The sequence below is a fragment of the Rhizophagus irregularis genome, chromosome 31 (assembly GCF_026210795.1).
Source record: "Rhizophagus irregularis chromosome 31, complete sequence".
NCBI lineage: Eukaryota > Fungi > Glomeromycota > Glomeromycetes > Glomerales > Glomeraceae > Rhizophagus > Rhizophagus irregularis.
Genome location: NC_089459.1, coordinates 1625394 through 1645872, shown reverse-complemented (window position 1 = coordinate 1645872; position 20479 = coordinate 1625394). Strand labels below are relative to the sequence as shown.

Here is a 20479-nt window from a genome sequence, read left to right as displayed (position 1 = left end):
AATTACATATGCTTCAATTTATTTTATTCAAATTAAAAAATCTAACAATTTTTAGGATTACAATCTGAAGTCACTTCAAAATTATGATGCATAAAAAGAAATAATACGACTTTATTTTTTCTTTGGTAAAGCTTTAATAAATGGTAAGAAATCCCTACCATCCATGTATGGACGAAGTACTTCTGGTATAACAACACCCTATGAAAAAAGAAAATTTAATCAAATAATTTTAAAATACACCAAAATAAACTTTTCAAATATTCCGTACCTCAGGTGTTTGATAATTTTCCAGAATGCAACATAAAGCTCTCTCACTAGCACATAACGTAGCGTTTAAACAATGTACATATTTCTTTTCACGATCACCCATTTTTTTTACACCACATCTAATTTCCAACCTTCTGGATTGATAATCAGTACAATTTGAACAACTAACTAATTCTTTATATTCCCCTTGATAAGGAAACCAAGCTTCTAAATCATATTTTTTTGCTGCAGCATTATTAAGTGCTCCAGAAACAATTGAAACTATTTGATAAGGTAGTCCAAGTGATTGATAAAATTCCTCAGAAAATTTAATCATTTCATCAAACTGTTCCCAAGATTTTTCTGGTTCAGTAATAACAAATTGCTCAACTTTTTCAAATTGATGAACTCTAAAAATTCCCCATGTATCTTTTCCATGAGCTCCAGCTTCTTTACGGAAACATGTAGAATATCCAGCGTATCTTATAAAATACATCAAAAAACAATTAACAAAACTGTGAATAAAATGCGTTACTTAATATACTCACTTTAATGGCAATTGTTCCGATGGTCGTTCAAACCATTCATTCGCATGAAAGGCCGAAATAGGTTGTTCTGACGTTGCAATTAAATATTTTTCATCTTTCTCTTCACTTTTTTCTTCAAGAACCTATACCGAATTAATAATTATTATTCCAAATGCAACATAGAATATAAGTTAACAAATAATGTTAGATATTACTTTATATAACTCTTCATCAAATTGTTCTAATTGAGCAGTTTTTGCCATATATTCTCTTCTCATAAAAAATGGCGTCTGCAATTTTTTATAACCCCTCTTCCTCAAAAATGAAAGTCCATATTGTATAAGTGCCATATTAAGATCCACACCATCATTTGTCAAAAAATAACCTCGATGACCAGCAATATTTGTTCCTATTTAATTGTAAAGAGTAAGATGATAATTTACAATATATAATATGTAATAGTAGATGAAATTTTACCTCTTTCAGGATCATATCCGTCAATTCTATATAACACTTCATGATGTGAAAGGATACCTGTTTTTTTAATAGGTTTTCTCTCACCATCTCCACCTTCCGTATCTGCTGGTGGTTCCCATTTTCTAATAATTTCATTATCTGTTTCATCTAATGAAGTAGGAACTGAATGATGGACAATGTTACCAATAGTAGCAGCTGTTACTCTAAGAGACTCTTCTTTTTCTTTTTCTAGAGCGGTAAGACGATCTTTTTCAGAACTAAGGGAGTCTTTCTCTGCAATCAGTGTTGATGCATCTTCTTTATTCTTTAATGAAAGAAAACAAAGATTATAGATACGTTTTAATTGAAACAAAATACGCGATTTTTACATTGTCAATTAAACTCGCCTTTTTTTTTAAACCAATTTCCTTTTGAATTGAATTTTGTTTTTTGAGGATCTGATCTAATTCAAATCTTACTTTAATTTCCAGATTTAACGCAGTTAATCAAAAAAAAAGTGTTAGTTGAATTCTATCAAAAAAGGAATAAGATCATTTTTATTACTCACAAATAAAATAATAATTTTCAGATGCGATAAAAATGATACGAATCAATTAATAAAGAACAATAACCTTTCCTCCAATTATCATACATATCAATGACTTTGTCAACTAATTCAATAGGAGCTCCTCTTTTTCGTTGAGATTCTCGAATAAGTCCAGGGTCACCACCCTTATCAGGTTGAAAAAGATTAAGGTCCAACATTTTCTCTTTAAAAATTTGTAATTATTAACAAATTAAAAGAATTAGCAGAACTCGTTTATATATTTCTTTGAGATCGTGTAACTTGACTGAAAATGACTCACTTGATGAGGTATTTCGTGATGCAACCGCAGTTTTACTGCGTGTACGGTACTTGGTTTCGTGATTTAGCCGCAGTTTTATTTCGATAATTAGCTGAACTTTTTTCTACATTAGGTTTAATTTTGGCAATCAACTATACTTATAAAGAAAAAAAAAGCAAATTAAAAGCAACAAAAAAAAAATTTATTAACACTTTTTTTAGCGAAACATTCTTTTAAAAAAAAATCAAATGTCTCCTGATCAATCATTCCAAACTAACGCAAATGAACTAAATCCTATCGTCTCACCAAATACTCAAGATAATAACTTTATATTTAAAGAAATTCAAGGAGATTTATTTGTTGATGCACCAGAAAATTCAAGTTTAGCTCACTGTGTATCTGCAGATTTTAAAATGGGTAAAGGCATAGCTACAATTTTCAAACGAAAATATTACGGTGTAAAAGAATTACTTGATCAGAATAAAAAAATTGGACAGGTTGCTACACTTAAAAGAGATAACCGATATATTTTTTACATTATTACAAAACAAAAGTGTTATCATAAACCTACAAGAGAAAATTTTGAATTAGCTTTATTGGATTTAAGAAAAGTTTGTGAAGAATTAAATGTAAAACATTTATGTTTACCTAGAATTGGTGTTGGATTGGATGAATTGCCCTTAGAATTTGTGCATGATACCATCAGAAAAGTATTTAAAGGATGTGATATGATGATGACTATGTTTTACTTGTATCTATTTTAAAGTTTTTATTTTTATCATATCGCTATTTTTATTTTTAATCCGTTATGAACGACAGTAATTTTCCTTTTCCGTCAAGAAGTTCTCCCCAGAATGCGAGAGAAGCTCAGCTTTGTAACTTTCATTATGTTTACCGTCATTAGCTTGTAATTTGGCCTAAATTATAGTTATAATATTAAACAGCAAAATGTATTGCTATATATTTTCTCGATAACAATTAATGTTTAGTTGTAAATATCCGTTTATTATTGATCTAAATGTATGCCGACCGCCGTTACTATTATAACAAATATAGCCTTTAATTATAGGTTCTTTTGACATTTCACAAAGTAAATAGCTATCCCTCTCACGGAATCTCAGGAAGAAATTTTGTCACGAACTTTATTCTTGGTTCCTCACTTTTATTTGATTGTCTCCTTAATCCTGTCTAATTGTTCCTTAATAACAAAGAAAGAAATTATTAATGACTACGTGTTAAAATAAACTAAAAGCGATAAAAATAATAAAACTGAAGTTCATAAAAAAAATTGGATGATTGACATTTGTTCTTTTAAAATACAAATGCTAAGAATAAATAAAAAGTTTGTAGCTCTTATGATTATGTATTCTAATGGGAAGCTGTTTGTTTTACTTTTCTCGAATGAGTAGAATGAGCAGAGTGAGTAACAGCTTCCTGCGAATCAGATGCGACATGGTTAAATTTAGGCAAAACTTCTCGAAGATAATCCAAATGGCGTGTATGCAAGCTGGACTGTTGCTGATAAGATATAAGTTTCATAACATAAGCACAGAAATGTCCAAAACTGAAAAAAACAAACAAATAAAAGAATTTACATTAGCTGATGCTGTTTGAGTTCGTCGGTTGTTATGATCACCGAATATAACTGTATTATCTGGAATGACCTCATCTTTCTTGGTCGAACATACAGCACCAATAACACAATTGTCACCTAGAGATGTATTGCCTAAGATCCTTGCTATTTAGTATGTCAAAAAGAAAAAAGTTAATTTGATTGACGGCAAATTACGAATAAGGAAAAAAATATATTTTTACCTTTTGCTTCTATTATATTCCTGTTCCCAATTTTCGTTCCTTCAACGTCTAAACAAAAGTTTAATATAAATGACGAAATAAATTTCAAATTTGTGAAAATAAAAATTTACTTACAGCATCCTACTTCAAAAACATTTTCATTTCCGATAGTCAAAGCTGTCTGTGAACTAGAAATTCATTATGAATCAAAGATTACGAAATAAAAAAAAATATAAAAAATAAAGTATTGTCTACTTGTTAATTATTGTCACATTTTCCTCAACGATATTATTCTGACCAAAGATAATTGGACCTTTTAAGGCAAGAATTTTACATTGAGGATGTAAAATTGTACCTAGAATTTACAACGTTGGTTTATAAATTTATACTAATAATAATAATAAAATGTAAGATAAAAAATATTTACCAGCTCCTATTAATACGTTTTACCAAGAAAGAAAGAAGGTACGATAAAAATGTTGAGTTACTGCTTTTCTGTAAAACTTGTCTGAATCTACTTACCAATTTGTATTTCGCCCCTAATTTCAATGTCCTTACAAACGACTGCATTTTTGCCTATATTTATATCTCTGAATAATTAAAACAAGATCAAATTAGTGTATCTAATGCGACGTTAAAAATTTTAATAAGTTTTAATAATTACTTTGGCATCTTTTTGACAATTGTAATAAAATTTTTTTACGTCATTCATGAAACAAAGGAATGTCTAAAATTTTGATATCACGTGACTGATGTGCAAATGAGATGGCTTGCACGCGCACTTTTTTTGAAACAATTTTTTTTTTCAGAATGTCATTTACAACGCTACGTAGTTTTTCTTCAAAGATAACAGTATTAGGTGGTTTTGGTAATAAAAGAGTACATATTCGACCACCAATAATTATTAGTGCTACTAACTTTGGAAACTCGTTGTTTTTGAGGCAATACAGCAGCAGTAAGTTGTTCACAGAACGTTAATTTAATAGTTTATGAAATAACGTATTCATTGTTATAAAATATAGAAAAGAAATACACTGAAGAACACGAATGGATTGATGTTGATGATGATGGGATTGGTACAGTCGGTATTACTGACTATGCTCAAACTTCTCTTGGAGATGTAGTTTTCGTAGAAATACCTGAAGAGGGGAAGTTTGTTAAAAAGTCTGGTAAGTGTACTATAAGAAATTTCTTTTTAAAGTAAAGATTTTAATAATATTTAACGGGAATTTTTTTGTGTATTTTCGATAGATAATATTGGTGCAGTTGAAAGTGTTAAAGCTGCAAGTGATATTTATGCACCTGTTAGTGGTGAAATAATTAAATCTAATTCTAACCTTACAGATAAACCTAGTTTAATAAACAGTAGTCCTGAAAGTGACGGTAAGTATAACTTTTAATAATATGCATTTAGTTATTTTTAATAATTTTTCTTTTTTTATTTTAGGATGGCTATGTAAAATAAAATTATCTAATCCCGACGAATTTAAGGAATTATTAGATAAACAAAAATATGAGGAATGGTGTAATAGCGAATCTCATTAATTATGAAAATTTATGAAAATATTATTTGTTCTAAAACTAAAATTTAGGGTATATTTGGAGGAAAATTTTGCAAAGGTTTACTATAAAATTCATTAAAAAAAATAAATTAAAAAAGTTCTATAAGAAAAAAACTTAAAGGCAACCTTAAAATCTCACTTACTCTCTGATTTCCCAAACATCTAAAGAACTTCTTTCTTTACTTTTTTGTTCTTCTTTAAGAGATTCTCTTTCCAATATCAATTTCTATTCATAATGACATAAAATTTAAATTGAATTCATACATTTTCCCATCAAATAAGGGAATACTTACCTTACGAATGTCAATGGGTTTAGATTTAAGTTGTAAACAAAATTTTAGGTCTTCCCATTTTGACTTACAACTTTTACGTTCTCCATATCTATAGTAATTTATTGCTTGTCCCCCAATAGCTAATGAGCAGGATAAGAAAAATTTTTTATTAGTTAAATGAATTTTTTATATAAGAATACAAGGATGTTTATAAAGATGTAAGGATATATACTGCAACATAATATATATTGATCAAATGCTTGTACTAGATTGCAATTATATTTCTTATCATCTTCAGAGTCTTTAATAGTGTCAGACATTTTTATAAACGTAAAAAAAAAACCAACTTGTAAAAAAAAGTTTTATTGATGTCGTGTAACAATAAAATGTCACGTAAATCTCATCTTATCAAAACAATTCCGAATTGCTCCGGATTTCTCTGTCTCCAGAAAAAGTTATTGATAAATAAAGCTTACGCAAGGTATTAATTATAATCATATAATTCAAGGGTAAAAAAAAAATATTTTTACGAAAGAATAACTAACGTATATTCTACCATACGACATACATATTCAAAATGTATAATTATTCCACGCTAATTGTCTTTACTAACATACTTTATCTATATTTTGTTACAGTAGTCTATTAAATCATTTAATAATTACTGTAAGGCTGTTTTGTTTGATATAAAACAAGGCCGCTGTGAATAATTTAGTTTTGTGCGAAATGAAAAAAAGGTTGTAATTAAGTTATATGGACTATTCGAATCTTGGATTAGATTTTGGAATTTGATCTAGATAAATGAATTAATATTTATACAGCATATTAAGCGTACCAAACATGACTCCAGAATAGGTAAAGTCTCAGAATTGTATGGAACAAAGATAACTAAAACATCAATATCAAGATCCTATATTTGTTACACATTGATGTAACTTGAGTCGCTAAAATCAAGTATTATAAGAACTTTTGAAGAGAAGAACATAGCATCTGTAGTCTGATCAAGATATTTTTTGAATAATATGAGAATTCATGTATGAAATATTCTAAAATCGAAAACTGGGAGAAAACTCTAGTGAATTTGAGAATCCTAGAAAAATGGATGACAGTATTCTATACCTTACTTTTAAAGGTTGGTGTGAATCCTTAGTACTGTCAACAGCCTTAACAAATATTTAAAGTTCCACCTGAATGGTATTTGGGACGTGATATATCAATCCCAATAGTATCCCAATTCTACGAGAAATAGTCAATCTTGACAATGACAGTATAGGGTTCTTTTGATCTCGCAATTGGAATGAGAACGTGAAACAAATCAAACAATTGGAAAAAAGACAAACATATGTAGGAATGGTTATCGGTCTATTTATTTATGAAATACCTGGAAAAAAAGTTATGATTTTCTCATCATTTTGAATTAAAAAGAATAATGTAAGATAAGACAAACCATATCAAAAATATATACTTTTAATATTTTATTTTTATTATATAGACATCGGATCCGGGACTACAAGCAACTGCTAGCAGAATGGAATACAAAGATAACGAATCAAAACTAAGCTAATGCGAGTTCGTCCAATCCCCCAGACATACGAGAGGAATCGCCCAGCCTACTTTTAATATATTTATAGGATCATATGTGAAGGACTAGTGAAATTCTTGTCACGTGTAATTTACCACGCAGATGTATATTAAAGATTATTGAGTTGAGAAATTCAGGTGGCTATAATGACCGACATAAGACTGAAACATAGCATTGTGGAATTTGTACTACCAATTAATAAAATCATTTAAGCGATATACTTTTTTCGTAATTCTAAATGAAAAATGATACATAAATCGAACCTTATTAAAAATTTCTTAATAAGTTTAGAGTGTTAAATTTCTCCGTTTTATTCACAAGGCTTCTTTAAAAAGAATATACAAGCTTTGTATAATATAGAACATCAGAAACTTCTAATATATAAAAAAAGACGAAAAATTTTTTTATAGTTTTCCACAATTTATTTATGTCCATGATTTTCAAACGCCTCATCCCGTACAACTAAAAAAGTTAGATAATAGAACTAATTTGCAATATGATGATTAAATCTCGTAATGTTTATTTTAAAATTTTTTTTTAATACGGAATAACATTACGAGAAAAAGCTGACTAGGATAAATAAGGTATTAGATAAAAATCTACTTGGGTTAGATGAGTAGGATTAGACGAGTAGATGGGTTTAAATCTATCTGCACGATTAAGAAAAACGATATGTAAAATGTTGCGGAAAGTTTTTAACTATAACTTACCCGCAATTAACAACTTTTAACCAAATATTTACATGATTAATGTTAATAAAAATGGGAATTTTTTCTAATCCTGACAAGGTTATTAGAATAAAAAATGCAGGTTGGCGTGACAGCGCCATTCCGGCTTTAAAAATATGTTGTACTCGGTTAAAAAATTAAAAATTCAAAAAAAAAATTTTTTGTTAATAGAAGAACGATCAATTAAGTGATTAAGTGATTAAATTATATTCAGGCACGTTCACTAATTTCGCTATTAGACAGGGAGAATTGAAAGGAGTATTTGAAATAATTGTCCATACTGGCCTCGTGATTATTTTGAGCAACACTGAAAAAGCTCATGAAGAGTATGGATAAACCCACATTTTAAATATGAAATAATTTGTTGGACAAAATATATAATAAAGATTTTCTACAAATAAATAAATAATATTCAATAATTTTTATCATTGTTGAATATTTCCGTCCAATCATAATCAATTTTCATGAAATCAGTCAACTTAAAACTAAGATATTAGTTTGGTGAATTAAAAATTTTTTTTCTAATTTCCTAAATACTCGATATTCAATAACATACAATTCTATGCATAACAAAAGGAGAAAAATTAGTATTATTATAGTAAAGAAAAATTAAAATTCTGAAAGACGGTGTGATAAACCAAAAAGATATGACGTACATCGAATCGAAACATAGAATGAGCTTGATGTAGAGCTGTAGAGCATCGACAATATTGCATACTGAAAAAAATACTTCGTTACGAACACGTGGGCGCTTGCACAATTTTCCCATAATAAAAAAAGCAACTTGGGGAGGCAATATTACTGCGTGAGAAAGATAATTCCCTCGAATATTAAATCAAAAGTTTGTTTATATGAATTACCTTATCTATTTTCTCTTTACCATTTATGGAATGTGACTTTACTATAAAAAGAAGGGACTATGGAAAAAAAGTCTTGTGATGAATCCTTCTGCTTGTTTGTTTATTTTTGTATTTTTCTAATGGAATTAGAGCGTGAAAAATTTTTCTTGTTACCAATAATCTGGGAGATTCTTTCAATGTCCATTCCCAAACGTCAGGAATATTAGGTAGGGTAGTTTAAAAAGATTGAATACCTTATTTTTTTTTTTATTGCGGAGATGGATTTACGTTTCCGGCTATTTTATATAAAACTATTATAATTATTATATCATATATATCATAATTATGAATGCTACGATAAGACTTATTGTGTAAACCACAATCGGGCATGAGTAAATATTTATATAACCGAATTCTGTAATTTAAAATATTTTGTGACCGCGTGTAACATTACACTTTTAGCTACTTATTGTTCCGATATATATTTATTATCTTACCTTATTCAACTGGAAAAGAAACTCGTGCGTTGTTTTTTTCAAATATAAATAGACCTCAAGTTCATTAAAAAAAAGAATATAGTATATGTATATTCTTTTTTTTCCATTTCGTTCTACTCTACCTTTTTTGATATAAGTTAATAATTATTACAAAGCTTGAAATAACGGAACTCAATGCTTACTATAACTGAAACTGCACCTTCTGTCTTCAATTCGTCCGTTTTTGCTGAACACCGTTTAAGTACCATACCTGATTCCTTCGATGGGTCGCTCCTAACAGATATGGCTCCAATATCAAATATCACTCTTCAAAAAAATAACCAAACAAATATGTCACGATCAGAGAATTTAACAAGGTATTTATTGAGAAATTTTGTTAATTCTTATTGTAATTGTGCCATATATTATTTATTATAATTGGATATTCCAGACTGAATAGCTGTCATTCGTATATAGCAACAGTTACCGAATGAATGCTATCCAAGTTTGTAAACATTTTTTTTTATTTTGTCATTTAATAAATACTTCTAATCAACTTTACTATTAATGTATCAAATAAAAGTCATAAGCGTCGTTCAATTGGATCATCCGCTGCTGACGTTAACGGAATTAAATCAACCTCAAAATTAACATCATCCAGTGGACGAAAGAATTCATTGACTTTAAACCTTTTTAAGCACGGTATATCAGATGTTGAAGATAATATTTCGACCATATCGCCAACAAGTTCTTTACATTCGGAAACTTCTCCACAATCGTTATCAATTGTAACAGATTATTTTAATTCTGTACAAATATCTCCGCAGAATCCTTACAAATTATCAAAAAATGTTAAAATCAATGTTTCTGATTCAGAAAAAGATTTTTCGGAGGATGACGAAGGTGATGATGTTACAGACGATGAAGAATTGTACAATTTTTTCAATGATCCCTTATCTCCACCCTCAGTTAGATTGACACCGTTTGACAATCAAGTTGGAGGTCATACATCATTTTTCAGGTTTTCGAAAAGGGCAGTTTGTAAACCTTTAGTACGTAGAGAACATCAATTCTATGAAATTTTAGAGACGCTACGTCCTGATCTTTTACCTTTTGTATCTCAATATTTGGGGGTTCTTAATGTTACCCATCGAGGTGAATTAGGGTCAATGCCCGAAGTAGTATTTGAACAAAATAAACATTTGTTGCCAGAATGGATGCTTAATAAAGTGAATTCATTTGTTGACCATGATCACAATTTGGATAAGGAAAACTATGATAAAGATTGTTTTGATAATGTAAATTCTCAAGGCTTATGTACCAAGGTAAACAAACAATTAAAGGAGGAAGTACTTGGTGAAGTATTTTCACCAAAAGCTTTACGATCCTATATAACGAGGAGGCATTCAATGATAAACATTTCTAATTCAGAGAAACCTAGTAGCAATACATCAGAAATGTCAAGAAGTCTAACAGATATTTGCCATATTAATGATAAGAATCCGAAAATATCTTACGATATTTTATCAAATAAGCCTTTAGAAGATTATGAAGTGGATAACTGTAATAAAGAATCGACTTCAACGAGAAAAGAAGATCACCTTACTTCTATTCATTTAAAAGCTCAATCCGCTACGTCGTCTCCAAACATGACGCCTCAGATTCTCATAGACTCTCCAACAATCTTCAAAATAGAAGAATTTACTTCTTCAACGCGAAATTCTACAACAAATCTTCAATGTAGACCCTCTAAGAGACGTATTATAAAGACTTCAAACGAAGAACTAGAAAAAAACACGGAGATGTTGACGCCATCATCATCAGAAAAGATAAACAATCCATGGTCCTTGCATTGTTATAATGCTACACAACTTTCCAAATTACAAAATGAAGTTCAACAGTTTGTCTTACTTGAAGATCTCACCGCTGGGTTGAAATATCCTTGTGTCTTGGATCTTAAGATGGGTACCCGCCAATTCGGAATTGATGCCTCACCAGAAAAACGTGAGAGTCAAATAAAGAAATGCGCAGAGACTACTAGTAAAACCTTGGGTGTAAGGATTTGTGGCATGCAGGTAAATTAAATTAGTCTTTTAAACAAAACTATCATCTTTTAATGATTGATTATTAAAAAAGTTGTTAATTTTGAAAATAAAATATAGGTCTATAAGACTACTACTCGTAAATTTAAATTCCAGAGTAAATACTACGGTCGATCTTTGAACCAGGATACCTTCCAAAACACACTAGAAGATTTTATTCATAATGGGCACAAGTTGCTGGATCATCATATTCCTATCATCATACGTAAGCTTCGAAGGCTGGCCAAAATTATAAAAAGTCTGGATAACTACCGATTTTATGCGAGTAGTTTACTATTGATTTATGACGGCGATGAGAACAATCCACGCGACATAGACATTAGGATAATTGATTTTGCTCATTGTACAACGGGTAAAGATTATCTTCCTAGTGAATGTAGATATCCACCGACAAAAGGTTTTGATAGAGGATATTTATTAGGGTTGAAAAATTTATGTAGGTCATTTGAGACCATATATAAAGACCGTTGTGGTATAATACCTGAAGATATCGGTGAGGAAGATGATGTGTTTTCGGATATTTATTATAATAACACATCACCCGAAAAAACACTTAACAAAATACCAACTGAATCAATCTAAAATAGAGGATCATAACAATAATTCGGTTTACATAATCTTGTCCTTCTCGATAATAGTTAAACAATGATCTGCCACACAAAAAGCTTGTTGCTGCTTGTTCTTTACCAAATCTTGTTTTCTTTCTCTTTATTTGTATTTTATCAACCCTTTTTTAATCAAATTCGAGAATTCGATGATTCATGCAATTAACCATTGCGAAGAGTGAAAAAATTTTACTCTTCACTTTTTCTTTGTAAATTTTTTGTCAAATAAATATTTTTTTTCTTTCATCTTGTAATATTTTTTTTATTTTTGTATAATTGATAGACATTAATAAAAAAAATTTACGTTTATTCAATAATTCAATCTGTGTACAGCGTGTTCGGTGTTCACATGAGTATGTATTTGAGTGCGTTTTTAATTAACATTCGTTAAAGTACAGCTAAAAAAAAAAAATTAAATTTTGGATGTTGAAGCGTAATTAATTAAATTATTATTTTCAATTATTTATTATGCATTACGCTATTTACATTCATAACATATCATTTTACCGTAATATGATGTTCTTTAAAAACATGGACACTCAACAACGAATTTACAACATAAATAGAATAAACCAATTTTATTTTAAAAAATACATAATTTTCTAAGTTTATCATATAAATTTTAAATAAGATTATTATAAAATTGCATTTATTGAACAAATAATTCGGGAGTTTCATTTTCTACAATAATAGCAGTTTTCTTTACATTCTCGTCCCATTCTTGCAATCTTTGTCTCATACCATCAATTTGAACTAAATCTAATACACGTGGTTGAACCCATGTAACCATAACAACTTCTCGAACTTGATCAATCGATCCACGAATTAGTTTAAGCGAGAGAGCTTTCATAATTAAATATTCCACCTATTATATTAAACAAATTTAAATAATATATACACGCGTTTAACAATATTGAAAATAATTAAAATACCTCTTCAGGTGGTAATAAAGTTACAGAACAAATAGTTGAAAATGAAATAGTTCTGTTATCCGAACTTCTCTGAAATACAGCTTCAATCAATGACATCAAACAAATCTTCTGGCGCAAAAACACAAAACTATCTTGTAAAAGTGGCTATTAAGCAATGTAAAGATGAGTAATCATATAAATAAAAAATTTCTTATATTGTGAGGAATACTATTTCGTTCATTAATTTCTTACCATTTGAGCAAAATTCACTGATAACGTTTCGAACTTTGCAAGATCTCCTACATTATACGCAAACAGTAGATTTCTAAGCCATTCATGAGGAGTTCCTGTTAAAGCATCCAAGATAGGATGCATTAACTAGTACAACCAAAGAAATTTGAGAAATAAGTTACGCGTGTTGTAATCTCGAATAGAAATAATTCAACTTACCAGCTCACCAAAATTATAAATAGTTTCTCCTAAGAGAGCACTAATTGCCAAATCATACGCTCTATTAGTTTTTTCATCCGGTGTCAAAGCATCAAGATTAATGCATGCTAAATAAAGCAGAGCATTTTTGTAAAATTCTGGAAAATTTGCTTTTGCCTAAATTTAGCAAAAAAAAACTTTCAGTTGTATTACTTAAGATCAATTAAATTAATATTACTTTACCTTAAAATATTCAGCACAAACTCTATAAAAACTTGCATGAATAACGGTTTCTACTGAATCAAACTTGTCAAGAATTTTTTCACATTCATCAATGGCGCTCTTTGTTCCTTCAAAATCGCCTAAAATAAGTTTTATATAAGCCGTTTCCATGACAGCATGAACATATGCATCTCTCGTGTCAGGTGTGTTAACTTTCTCTACCAGAGACGTCAGAAAACTTAATGCTTGATTGTTATCTATAAATGTTAAGTAAAATTGTATGAGTTGATATGTTAATTCAAGATCTGTATTTTTGAGAGCTAAGGAGACTTACCATTAAACTGTTTCACAACGGAAAGTCCCAATGTTACTAATTTAAGCTTGTTCATCCTATTCTCCCAGTCAGATATAAAATGTTGAAATAAAGGTACTTGAAATGACCCCGAGGCTGGTATCGAAAAAAATTCTTCAATCTTCAAGGTAAGTTGATGCCATAATTTACGGTCATAAAGGTCTTCAAACGTGTTTAGGTATTCTTGTAAATCAGGTGAACACTGTTTACGAAGTTCATTCAAAACTTCTATAGGACTTTGATCTAAATCCATTTTCGTGTCTTGTTGATAAGAGACCATTTTTACTATTACTATAATATTATTATGGTGGGGACGAGCCTGGGATCAAAAATTTTTTTTGATCTAATTTTAATAACACCAGCTGATTGACATGTGATCTGTACACAGTAGATCATCGAAATTCTGGGACTAGGATAAAGTATAAGCGTTTTTAAACGTTATCCAATCAAATACATTAATACATTAATACATCTCATTTATAAAAACATTCACAATCAGTTTTAAATGACAAATGAATTCAATTTAGTAAATCATTTAGATTGTCATTTGGATTAATGCCAAATGATCATTTCAGGATAGCACAATTTTTACAAAAATTTACGCATTTCTCGTGTCTAAATAAATACAATGAAAGAACTACAGTTTGTAGCTTCTTTTCTTTTGAATCTTTTATGGCAAAACGTTTGTAGCATAGAATTTAAAATGGAAACAATCAGACCATAGTATGGCTTAGTCCAAATGACATTTTATGACAATTCTTACGTGCCACAATCATGTATCACAACCGATAAGATGATCTAAAAAATTTTTTTTATAAAGGTCGCGTATTAACATAAATTTCTTACTAAAGGTATTTTTTTTTGCTTTATATTTCCTTATTTCCCTTGCGCTGATAAAATATACAGATTTTTTAGGAAATAATTATTGAAATGAATGCTAAAGAACATTTGGATGAAGTCACGGGAGAGAAGGTATCCAAGAGGTATGAAAATTTTCAAAATGATCTGTTCAGATGAATCATACTCATGTTTGTATCTTTAAATACATTTTTAGTGAATTGAAGAGACGTCAAAAACAACGGGAAAAAGAAGCCAAGAAGGTTATTATTCAATTAATAAAAATTTCTTATTAGATAATTGGATTAAAAATATTACTTTGACTAATTGTAATAGACTTCTAAGGCTGCAGCTTCTGCTATTGAAAATTCTGAAAAGCCTGAAAAAACTGACGAGGAAACCTTAAACCCTAACGTAGGTTATATAACAGTATTTATTATCAAATGGTTAATATTTATGGTTTCTCTCTGACTAATTATCTTGTTTCTTTTGTAGCAATATTTTGAAATTAGATCCAAGCGTATTCTTAAACTTCGAGAATCTCGTCAGCCTAATCCTTATCCACATAAATTTCATGTGACTCTTTCCATTCCGGCTTATATTAAAAAATATGGTGACATTGAATCCGGTCAACATTTAGATGAGGTCGTTCAGGTTGCTGGTAGAATACATAATATAAGAAGCGGTGGAGCCAAGTTAAAGTTTTATGATTTACACGGAGAAGGTGTTAAGATTCAAATTATGGCTCAAGCACAGTAAGAGACATTAATTCTACTTTTTTCTTAGATTATATTTTAATATTGTATATTAATTTAATGTTGTAGAGATTCTGAGCGAGATTTTGCCGAAGTTCATGACATACTTCGACGTGGAGATGTTGTAGGAGTCCGTGGCTGTCCAGGAAAATCCAAACATGGTGAACTATCAATTTTTCCTAAAGATGTTATTCTACTTTCACCTTGTTTGCATATGTTGCCCAAAGCACATTATGGGTTTAAAGATCAAGAGACACGTTTCCGTCAACGTTATCTTGATTTAATTATGAATAATTTTGTCCGAGATAAATTCATAATTAGAGCTAAAATTGTAAACTATGTTAGAAGATTTTTGGATAATCTTGGGTTCCTTGAGGTGATCATTTATAATCCTTATTATCGCAAACCAAATACCAAATATATATATATATATATATATATATATAAAATATATATTTTTTTTTAAATTTATACTTAGGTTGAAACTCCAATGATGAATATGATTGCTGGTGGAGCTACAGCCAAACCATTTATCACTCATCATAATGATCTCAAGCTTGACCTCTTTATGAGAGTTGCACCAGAATTGTATCTTAAGATGCTTGTAGTTGGTGGACTAGATCGTGTATATGAAATCGGCAGACAATTTCGTAATGAATCTATTGATCTTACGCATAATCCTGAATTTACTACATGTGAATTTTATATGGCATTTGCTGATATGTATGATTTAATGGAAATTACCGAAAGCATGCTTTCAAGCATGGTTAAATATATAACGGGAGATTATAAGATTGTTTATCATCCTCAAGGTCCTGATGGACCCGCTATGAACATAGATTTTACTCCACCATTTAAGAGAGTTAGTATGATTGACACTCTGGAGGAAAAATTGTGCGTTAAATTTCCACCAGCATCTGAGCTTCATACAGAAAAAACTGCTAAATTTCTTCAGGAACTTTGCGAGAAACATGAAATAGAATGTTCTCCTCCAAGAACTTGTGCAAGATTACTAGATAAAGTGATTAACTTACATTTATTTATTTATTCATTTATTCATTCATTTATTTTAATTTTTTTTATTCATTTATTAATCTAGCTTGTGGGTGAATTTATTGAAGTTGATTGTGTATCACCAACATTTATTACTGGACACCCACAAATGATGTCGCCGCTAGCTAAAGCTCATAGGAACATTGAAGGATTATGTGAACGTTTTGAATTATTTGTAGCTACCAAGGAAGTTTGTAACGCTTATACTGAATTAAATGATCCTTTTGATCAACGTGAAAGATTTGAAGAACAAGCTCGTCAAAAGGAACAAGGTGATGATGAAGCTCAACTTATTGACGAGACATTTTGTACTAGTTTGGAATATGGTTTAGCACCAACGTAAGAAATATTTCGAGAAAAAAGATCTTTAGTAATTCTAAGTGCTAACTTAAATTCTTTTATTTGTAGTGGAGGCTGGGGAATGGGTATAGATCGACTTACCATGTTCTTAACTAATAGTTCAAATATTAAGGAAGTTTTACTTTTCCCCGCCATGAAACCTATCGAAGAAAAACCAAATCTTGGAGATCAAAGTAATCCGAGTATTAATGAGAGTCTTTATATTTAAAGAAAAAATTCTGTCGAATATTTTATCAATTAAAAAAAAGTATTATTTTATAAAGAATATATATTCCAGAACATTTTATGTATTTGCTAGCTGTCATAATTAAATTAAAAAATTTCCTTCTGTAATACTGTAATACTATTATTTGCGTTTTTCACAAAAATTATCTGAACAGCCTAATTTGAATATTTCTAAGTAAATAAATATAAACGAATGTTTAAATGTTTTATAGAAATTGCCGTAAATAATTATTGGTTGTTGGTAGGGTCGTGATATCTCTTCTTACACTATAAAAGCGGCAATAATAATGAAATTATTGCATGTATATACCAGCATGCCAAAAGTATTTGGACAGTATTTTTTTCAAGAACATTAAATCGCTATTGCTCACCATCCAGTGATCGCAGAAAGATGATTATAAAAGCTCATTATGAGATGCATCAATTGGTGCTATTTTTGTATTTCTTTGATTGATAGGAGACAAGGTAGAGACATAAAAACATCACCATTTGATGCTTCTCATTACAACAAACTTAATGAGCCTTGGTTCACAAATAACGTAATGCCTTGACATTTTGACATGCTAATAATTAATTTTTTCAAATTCAATACATTTCAATAATACAGTCTAACCTCGATATACCGATATTCGATATACCGATATACTATTAAAAACTTGTTATACCGATAAAATTTTATTATTTTCCCACTATATGTGAGGACATATAAATATCGGTATAACTTTGATATAACGATATTTTCTAAAAATTTCATATATGTCCCGACATATCGTTATATAAAGGTTTGACTGTATTTTACTAATTGGATACAGAATTATCAAGATATTATATTATCTATTAATTATAAAAGAACGAACTGAAGCTCATTAGATATGTCATAATATGATGAATTAAGTGGTGAAATTTTCATATCTTTAGCTTCAATAGATGAAAATTTATTAGCATTTTTTAATTTAAAGACTTGTAATAATAACCAATTATCTATCAATTACAGAATTACAAAAATATTACCATCCAGTATATCTCATTATAACAAATCCATGAAAATTAACCATCTTTTTACTACAATACTAGATGGCAAGAAAATATGGTTTAACATTTTTGAAAAAATACCGTTCAAATACTTTTAGCAAGTTGATTAAAGAAATTGGAAAGAAGTATTTTTTTATCAGATGATAAAGATTTTTTAAATATTAATGAATATTTATCAATAAATCAAAAATGATGATTGATAATTATAAAAGTAAAAGGTTATTTCAGAAGTCAAATTATTAAAAAACAATTATATTTTGATTTTTTTAAAAAAAGTCATTAAAAACTTTCCTATTAAATAGGTAAGATTTATAATAAAATTATAAAAATATATATTAAAGAAAAGGAAAACAATTTTGATCATATATAGATATTTTATTTATTTAAAAAAGAACTTATACATATTATGAAATAAAGGAAAAATCATTAAAAAACAATTTATAAATATTATAGTAAAAAATTAAAAAATATTTTTAAGAACTGTAAAGTAAATTGAAAATTTATTTAAATGATAATTGGTTTATTATTGATGCTTTTTTAATATTAAGGTTAATTTCTTCAGATTTACTATCAGTATTTATAATTACAAATTTTAACTAAAAATTGTCAAAACAAAAAAAGGAATTTTTAAATATAAAGGTAAATCAATTTACTTACTAAAGAAATAACAGAAAATTAAATCAAAAAAAAAAGAATGAATTATTAAATATATACCATCTAGTTAATATAAATTATTCAGAAATTATAATATTAATTGAAAAGATTATGATTAGGCAAGGTGATGTTCCTCTTTATATGAAGAATTTTTTATGATTCTTTGCTTTACAGAATACAGAAAGACAAATTATTAGAATACACAATGGAACTGAAATGGCCAAATAATGTAATCTGCAATAAAAAATAGAATATAAAGATATAAACTGCCATTTCAGTTTATACAGATGATATATAATAGATAGTTAAAAGTAAAGATAAAGCAAAAAAAAATCACTAATTGCTGATGAATTTTTTAATATTAATAATATAAAAATAAATAAAGAAAAATCTGAAATTATAATTGTAAATCCAGAAGATAGTAACAAAAATAAAAGATTTCTTAAAATAGAGAAAAACAAAAACAAAGTGTTTGCTAACAAAAATTCAAATTCAATACAAATATTATTAAAAGTATGGTTTAAAATAGATAAAGAAAACAAATACATAGAATTGATAGTAAAAAAAGAAATCTCAATAATACTAAAGGCTATTAAATGCAAATATATAATTTATATATAGCTAATATATATCATAAATACCATTTTACTTCTAAAGTTCGAATACAGCCTAAAAACTACTATCTGAAAAGATAAGAAATATGAAGAAATCTTCAAATCAGTCATAAAGGTAGTCAAACATAAAGTATAACTTCCAGCTAATTATTATAATAATACTTTCCTACATTTAGCATAAGGCAAGTTAAAAAAACCTGTTAAATTAAATCAGTATACTAATAGGATTAATGAAATCAATGGAAATTTATTATTAAAAAAATCAGAATTTTTTTGTATACTTCAATGATTAGATTAAATTAATAATTTAATTATTTCTTTCTTTTTTATTATTACTAAATACCAATACATTCTTTTTTAAAAGACATTAAAAAAAAAGATTTTTTTTTTGTGATATTTTTTTTATACCAAGTTTTTTATATTTTCTATACATTCTATATATTTTGTTTTGTTTTTATAAACATTCTGTATAAATTGCAATTATTTAAAACTATATTTTCAGATAGAAATAATTTTATATACAATGTATGTATATTTTTTTAAGAAATAATCATTATAGTATTTTACTAACTACTTTTTTTTATTTTGTAAAAACAGAAAATCAGAATTTTGAGTATTTGAATTTCCATCTTTTAAATATAGAATTATAAAAAGTACATTAACTCTTTTTTTTTACTATTTAGAATGTGAATACCAAATTTTTGGTAAAATTGCTAGAGAAACTAGAGGATTTTGGTAAGTTAGTAAAATGCTAAAATAGTAAAATTATATAAAAGTTTTATTAAAAAGTTAGCAAAATTCTGAAGAAAAGTGAAATTCAATAAAACTTATTATAAATAGGACTTCACTTACTTCTAATAAAAGTCTTCAGAAAAAATTTTAAATTTACTAGTAATTTACCTTACTTCAATTCTTAATATTATTGGTTAATGAAAAAATTTTGGAACTCTTTCTGACGATCACATGGACCATTTTTTCCCAAGAAAATTTTAGCAACTTTT

The 20479-nt window shown here is 28.3% G+C and overlaps 8 protein-coding genes across 8 annotated transcripts; 4 read left to right on the top strand and 4 right to left on the bottom strand.

Moving 5' to 3' along the window:
* On the bottom strand, positions 1–2069 carry OCT59_022470 (uncharacterized protein). Its single transcript, XM_025319262.2, has 7 exons — positions 1862–2069; positions 1637–1707; positions 1251–1554; positions 989–1182; positions 795–916; positions 269–728; positions 1–198 (listed from the first exon to the last, which is right to left on the bottom strand). The coding sequence occupies exons 1-7, from the start codon at positions 1992–1994 to the stop codon at positions 112–114; spliced, it is 1371 nt and encodes a 456-aa protein (XP_025174326.1). The 5' UTR covers positions 1995–2069; the 3' UTR covers positions 1–111.
* A 199-nt stretch (positions 2070–2268) lies between these two features.
* OCT59_022469 (uncharacterized protein) lies at positions 2269–3047 on the top strand. The gene has a single exon (XM_066144805.1). The coding sequence runs from the start codon at positions 2323–2325 to the stop codon at positions 2836–2838; it is 516 nt and encodes a 171-aa protein (XP_066006231.1). The 5' UTR covers positions 2269–2322; the 3' UTR covers positions 2839–3047.
* A 144-nt stretch (positions 3048–3191) lies between these two features.
* On the bottom strand, positions 3192–4569 carry OCT59_022468 (uncharacterized protein). The gene is made up of 8 exons (XM_025319261.2): positions 4533–4569; positions 4391–4458; positions 4296–4301; positions 4124–4223; positions 4004–4056; positions 3890–3937; positions 3670–3812; positions 3192–3592 (listed from the first exon to the last, which is right to left on the bottom strand). Exons 1-8 carry the CDS (start codon positions 4538–4540, stop codon positions 3443–3445), a joined length of 576 nt encoding a protein of 191 aa, XP_025174325.1. The 5' UTR covers positions 4541–4569; the 3' UTR covers positions 3192–3442.
* A 96-nt stretch (positions 4570–4665) lies between these two features.
* On the top strand, positions 4666–5568 carry OCT59_022467 (uncharacterized protein). The gene is made up of 4 exons (XM_025326813.2): positions 4666–4823; positions 4891–5037; positions 5120–5251; positions 5316–5568. The coding sequence occupies exons 1-4, from the start codon at positions 4679–4681 to the stop codon at positions 5411–5413; spliced, it is 522 nt and encodes a 173-aa protein (XP_025174324.1). The 5' UTR covers positions 4666–4678; the 3' UTR covers positions 5414–5568.
* Positions 5284–6033, bottom strand: OCT59_022466 (uncharacterized protein). Its single transcript, XM_025326812.2, has 4 exons — positions 5935–6033; positions 5724–5842; positions 5574–5656; positions 5284–5493 (listed from the first exon to the last, which is right to left on the bottom strand). The coding sequence occupies exons 1-4, from the start codon at positions 6020–6022 to the stop codon at positions 5457–5459; spliced, it is 327 nt and encodes a 108-aa protein (XP_025174323.1). The 5' UTR covers positions 6023–6033; the 3' UTR covers positions 5284–5456.
* Positions 6034–9522: 3489 nt separating this feature from the next.
* OCT59_022465 (uncharacterized protein) lies at positions 9523–12346 on the top strand (the record flags this gene model as incomplete). The annotated part of the gene is made up of 3 exons (XM_066144804.1): positions 9523–9704; positions 9911–11402; positions 11490–12346. 3 exons carry the CDS (start codon positions 9523–9525, stop codon positions 12009–12011), a joined length of 2196 nt encoding a protein of 731 aa, XP_066006230.1. The 3' UTR covers positions 12012–12346.
* A 241-nt stretch (positions 12347–12587) lies between these two features.
* OCT59_022464 (uncharacterized protein) lies at positions 12588–14269 on the bottom strand. The gene is made up of 6 exons (XM_025319259.2): positions 13931–14269; positions 13618–13853; positions 13396–13551; positions 13198–13323; positions 12967–13110; positions 12588–12899 (listed from the first exon to the last, which is right to left on the bottom strand). Exons 1-6 carry the CDS (start codon positions 14226–14228, stop codon positions 12684–12686), a joined length of 1176 nt encoding a protein of 391 aa, XP_025174321.1. The 5' UTR covers positions 14229–14269; the 3' UTR covers positions 12588–12683.
* A 526-nt stretch (positions 14270–14795) lies between these two features.
* Positions 14796–17389, top strand: OCT59_022463 (lysyl-tRNA synthetase). Its single transcript, XM_066144803.1, has 8 exons — positions 14796–14931; positions 15003–15048; positions 15122–15199; positions 15281–15540; positions 15610–15916; positions 16019–16561; positions 16640–16932; positions 17002–17389. Exons 1-8 carry the CDS (start codon positions 14879–14881, stop codon positions 17159–17161), a joined length of 1740 nt encoding a protein of 579 aa, XP_066006229.1. The 5' UTR covers positions 14796–14878; the 3' UTR covers positions 17162–17389.
* The last annotated feature ends 3090 nt before the right edge of the window (positions 17390–20479 follow it).

Coding starts and splice junctions, on each gene's coding strand:
- OCT59_022469 (XM_066144805.1), top strand. CDS start 2,323: ATGTCTCCTGATCAATCATTCCAAACTAACGCAAATGAACTAAATCCT.
- OCT59_022466 (XM_025326812.2), bottom strand. CDS start 6,022: ATGTCTGACACTATTAAAGACTCTGAAGATGATAAGAAATATAATTGC. Junction 5,843..5,934: donor TCAATATATATTATGTTGCA/GTATATATCCTT, acceptor CCTGCTCATTAG/CTATTGGGGGACAAGCAATA. Junction 5,657..5,723: donor AACCCATTGACATTCGTAAG/GTAAGTATTCCC, acceptor CATTATGAATAG/AAATTGATATTGGAAAGAGA.
- OCT59_022468 (XM_025319261.2), bottom strand. Junction 3,938..4,003: donor TGTTTTTGAAGTAGGATGCT/GTAAGTAAATTT, acceptor ACTTTTGTTTAG/ACGTTGAAGGAACGAAAATT. Junction 3,813..3,889: donor GAATATAATAGAAGCAAAAG/GTAAAAATATAT, acceptor CATACTAAATAG/CAAGGATCTTAGGCAATACA.
- OCT59_022467 (XM_025326813.2), top strand. CDS start 4,679: ATGTCATTTACAACGCTACGTAGTTTTTCTTCAAAGATAACAGTATTA. Junction 4,824..4,890: donor TTTGAGGCAATACAGCAGCA/GTAAGTTGTTCA, acceptor TATAAAATATAG/AAAAGAAATACACTGAAGAA. Junction 5,038..5,119: donor GAAGTTTGTTAAAAAGTCTG/GTAAGTGTACTA, acceptor TATTTTCGATAG/ATAATATTGGTGCAGTTGAA.
- OCT59_022463 (XM_066144803.1), top strand. CDS start 14,879: ATGAATGCTAAAGAACATTTGGATGAAGTCACGGGAGAGAAGGTATCC. Junction 15,200..15,280: donor AGGAAACCTTAAACCCTAAC/GTAGGTTATATA, acceptor TTTCTTTTGTAG/CAATATTTTGAAATTAGATC. Junction 15,917..16,018: donor ATAATCTTGGGTTCCTTGAG/GTGATCATTTAT, acceptor ATTTATACTTAG/GTTGAAACTCCAATGATGAA.
- OCT59_022470 (XM_025319262.2), bottom strand. CDS start 1,994: ATGTTGGACCTTAATCTTTTTCAACCTGATAAGGGTGGTGACCCTGGA. Junction 1,708..1,861: donor GTATGATAATTGGAGGAAAG/GTTATTGTTCTT, acceptor TGGAAATTAAAG/TAAGATTTGAATTAGATCAG. Junction 729..794: donor TCGGAACAATTGCCATTAAA/GTGAGTATATTA, acceptor GTATTTTATAAG/ATACGCTGGATATTCTACAT.
- OCT59_022464 (XM_025319259.2), bottom strand. CDS start 14,228: ATGGTCTCTTATCAACAAGACACGAAAATGGATTTAGATCAAAGTCCT. Junction 13,324..13,395: donor TTTATAATTTTGGTGAGCTG/GTAAGTTGAATT, acceptor TGGTTGTACTAG/TTAATGCATCCTATCTTGGA. Junction 13,111..13,197: donor CAGTGAATTTTGCTCAAATG/GTAAGAAATTAA, acceptor ATTGCTTAATAG/CCACTTTTACAAGATAGTTT.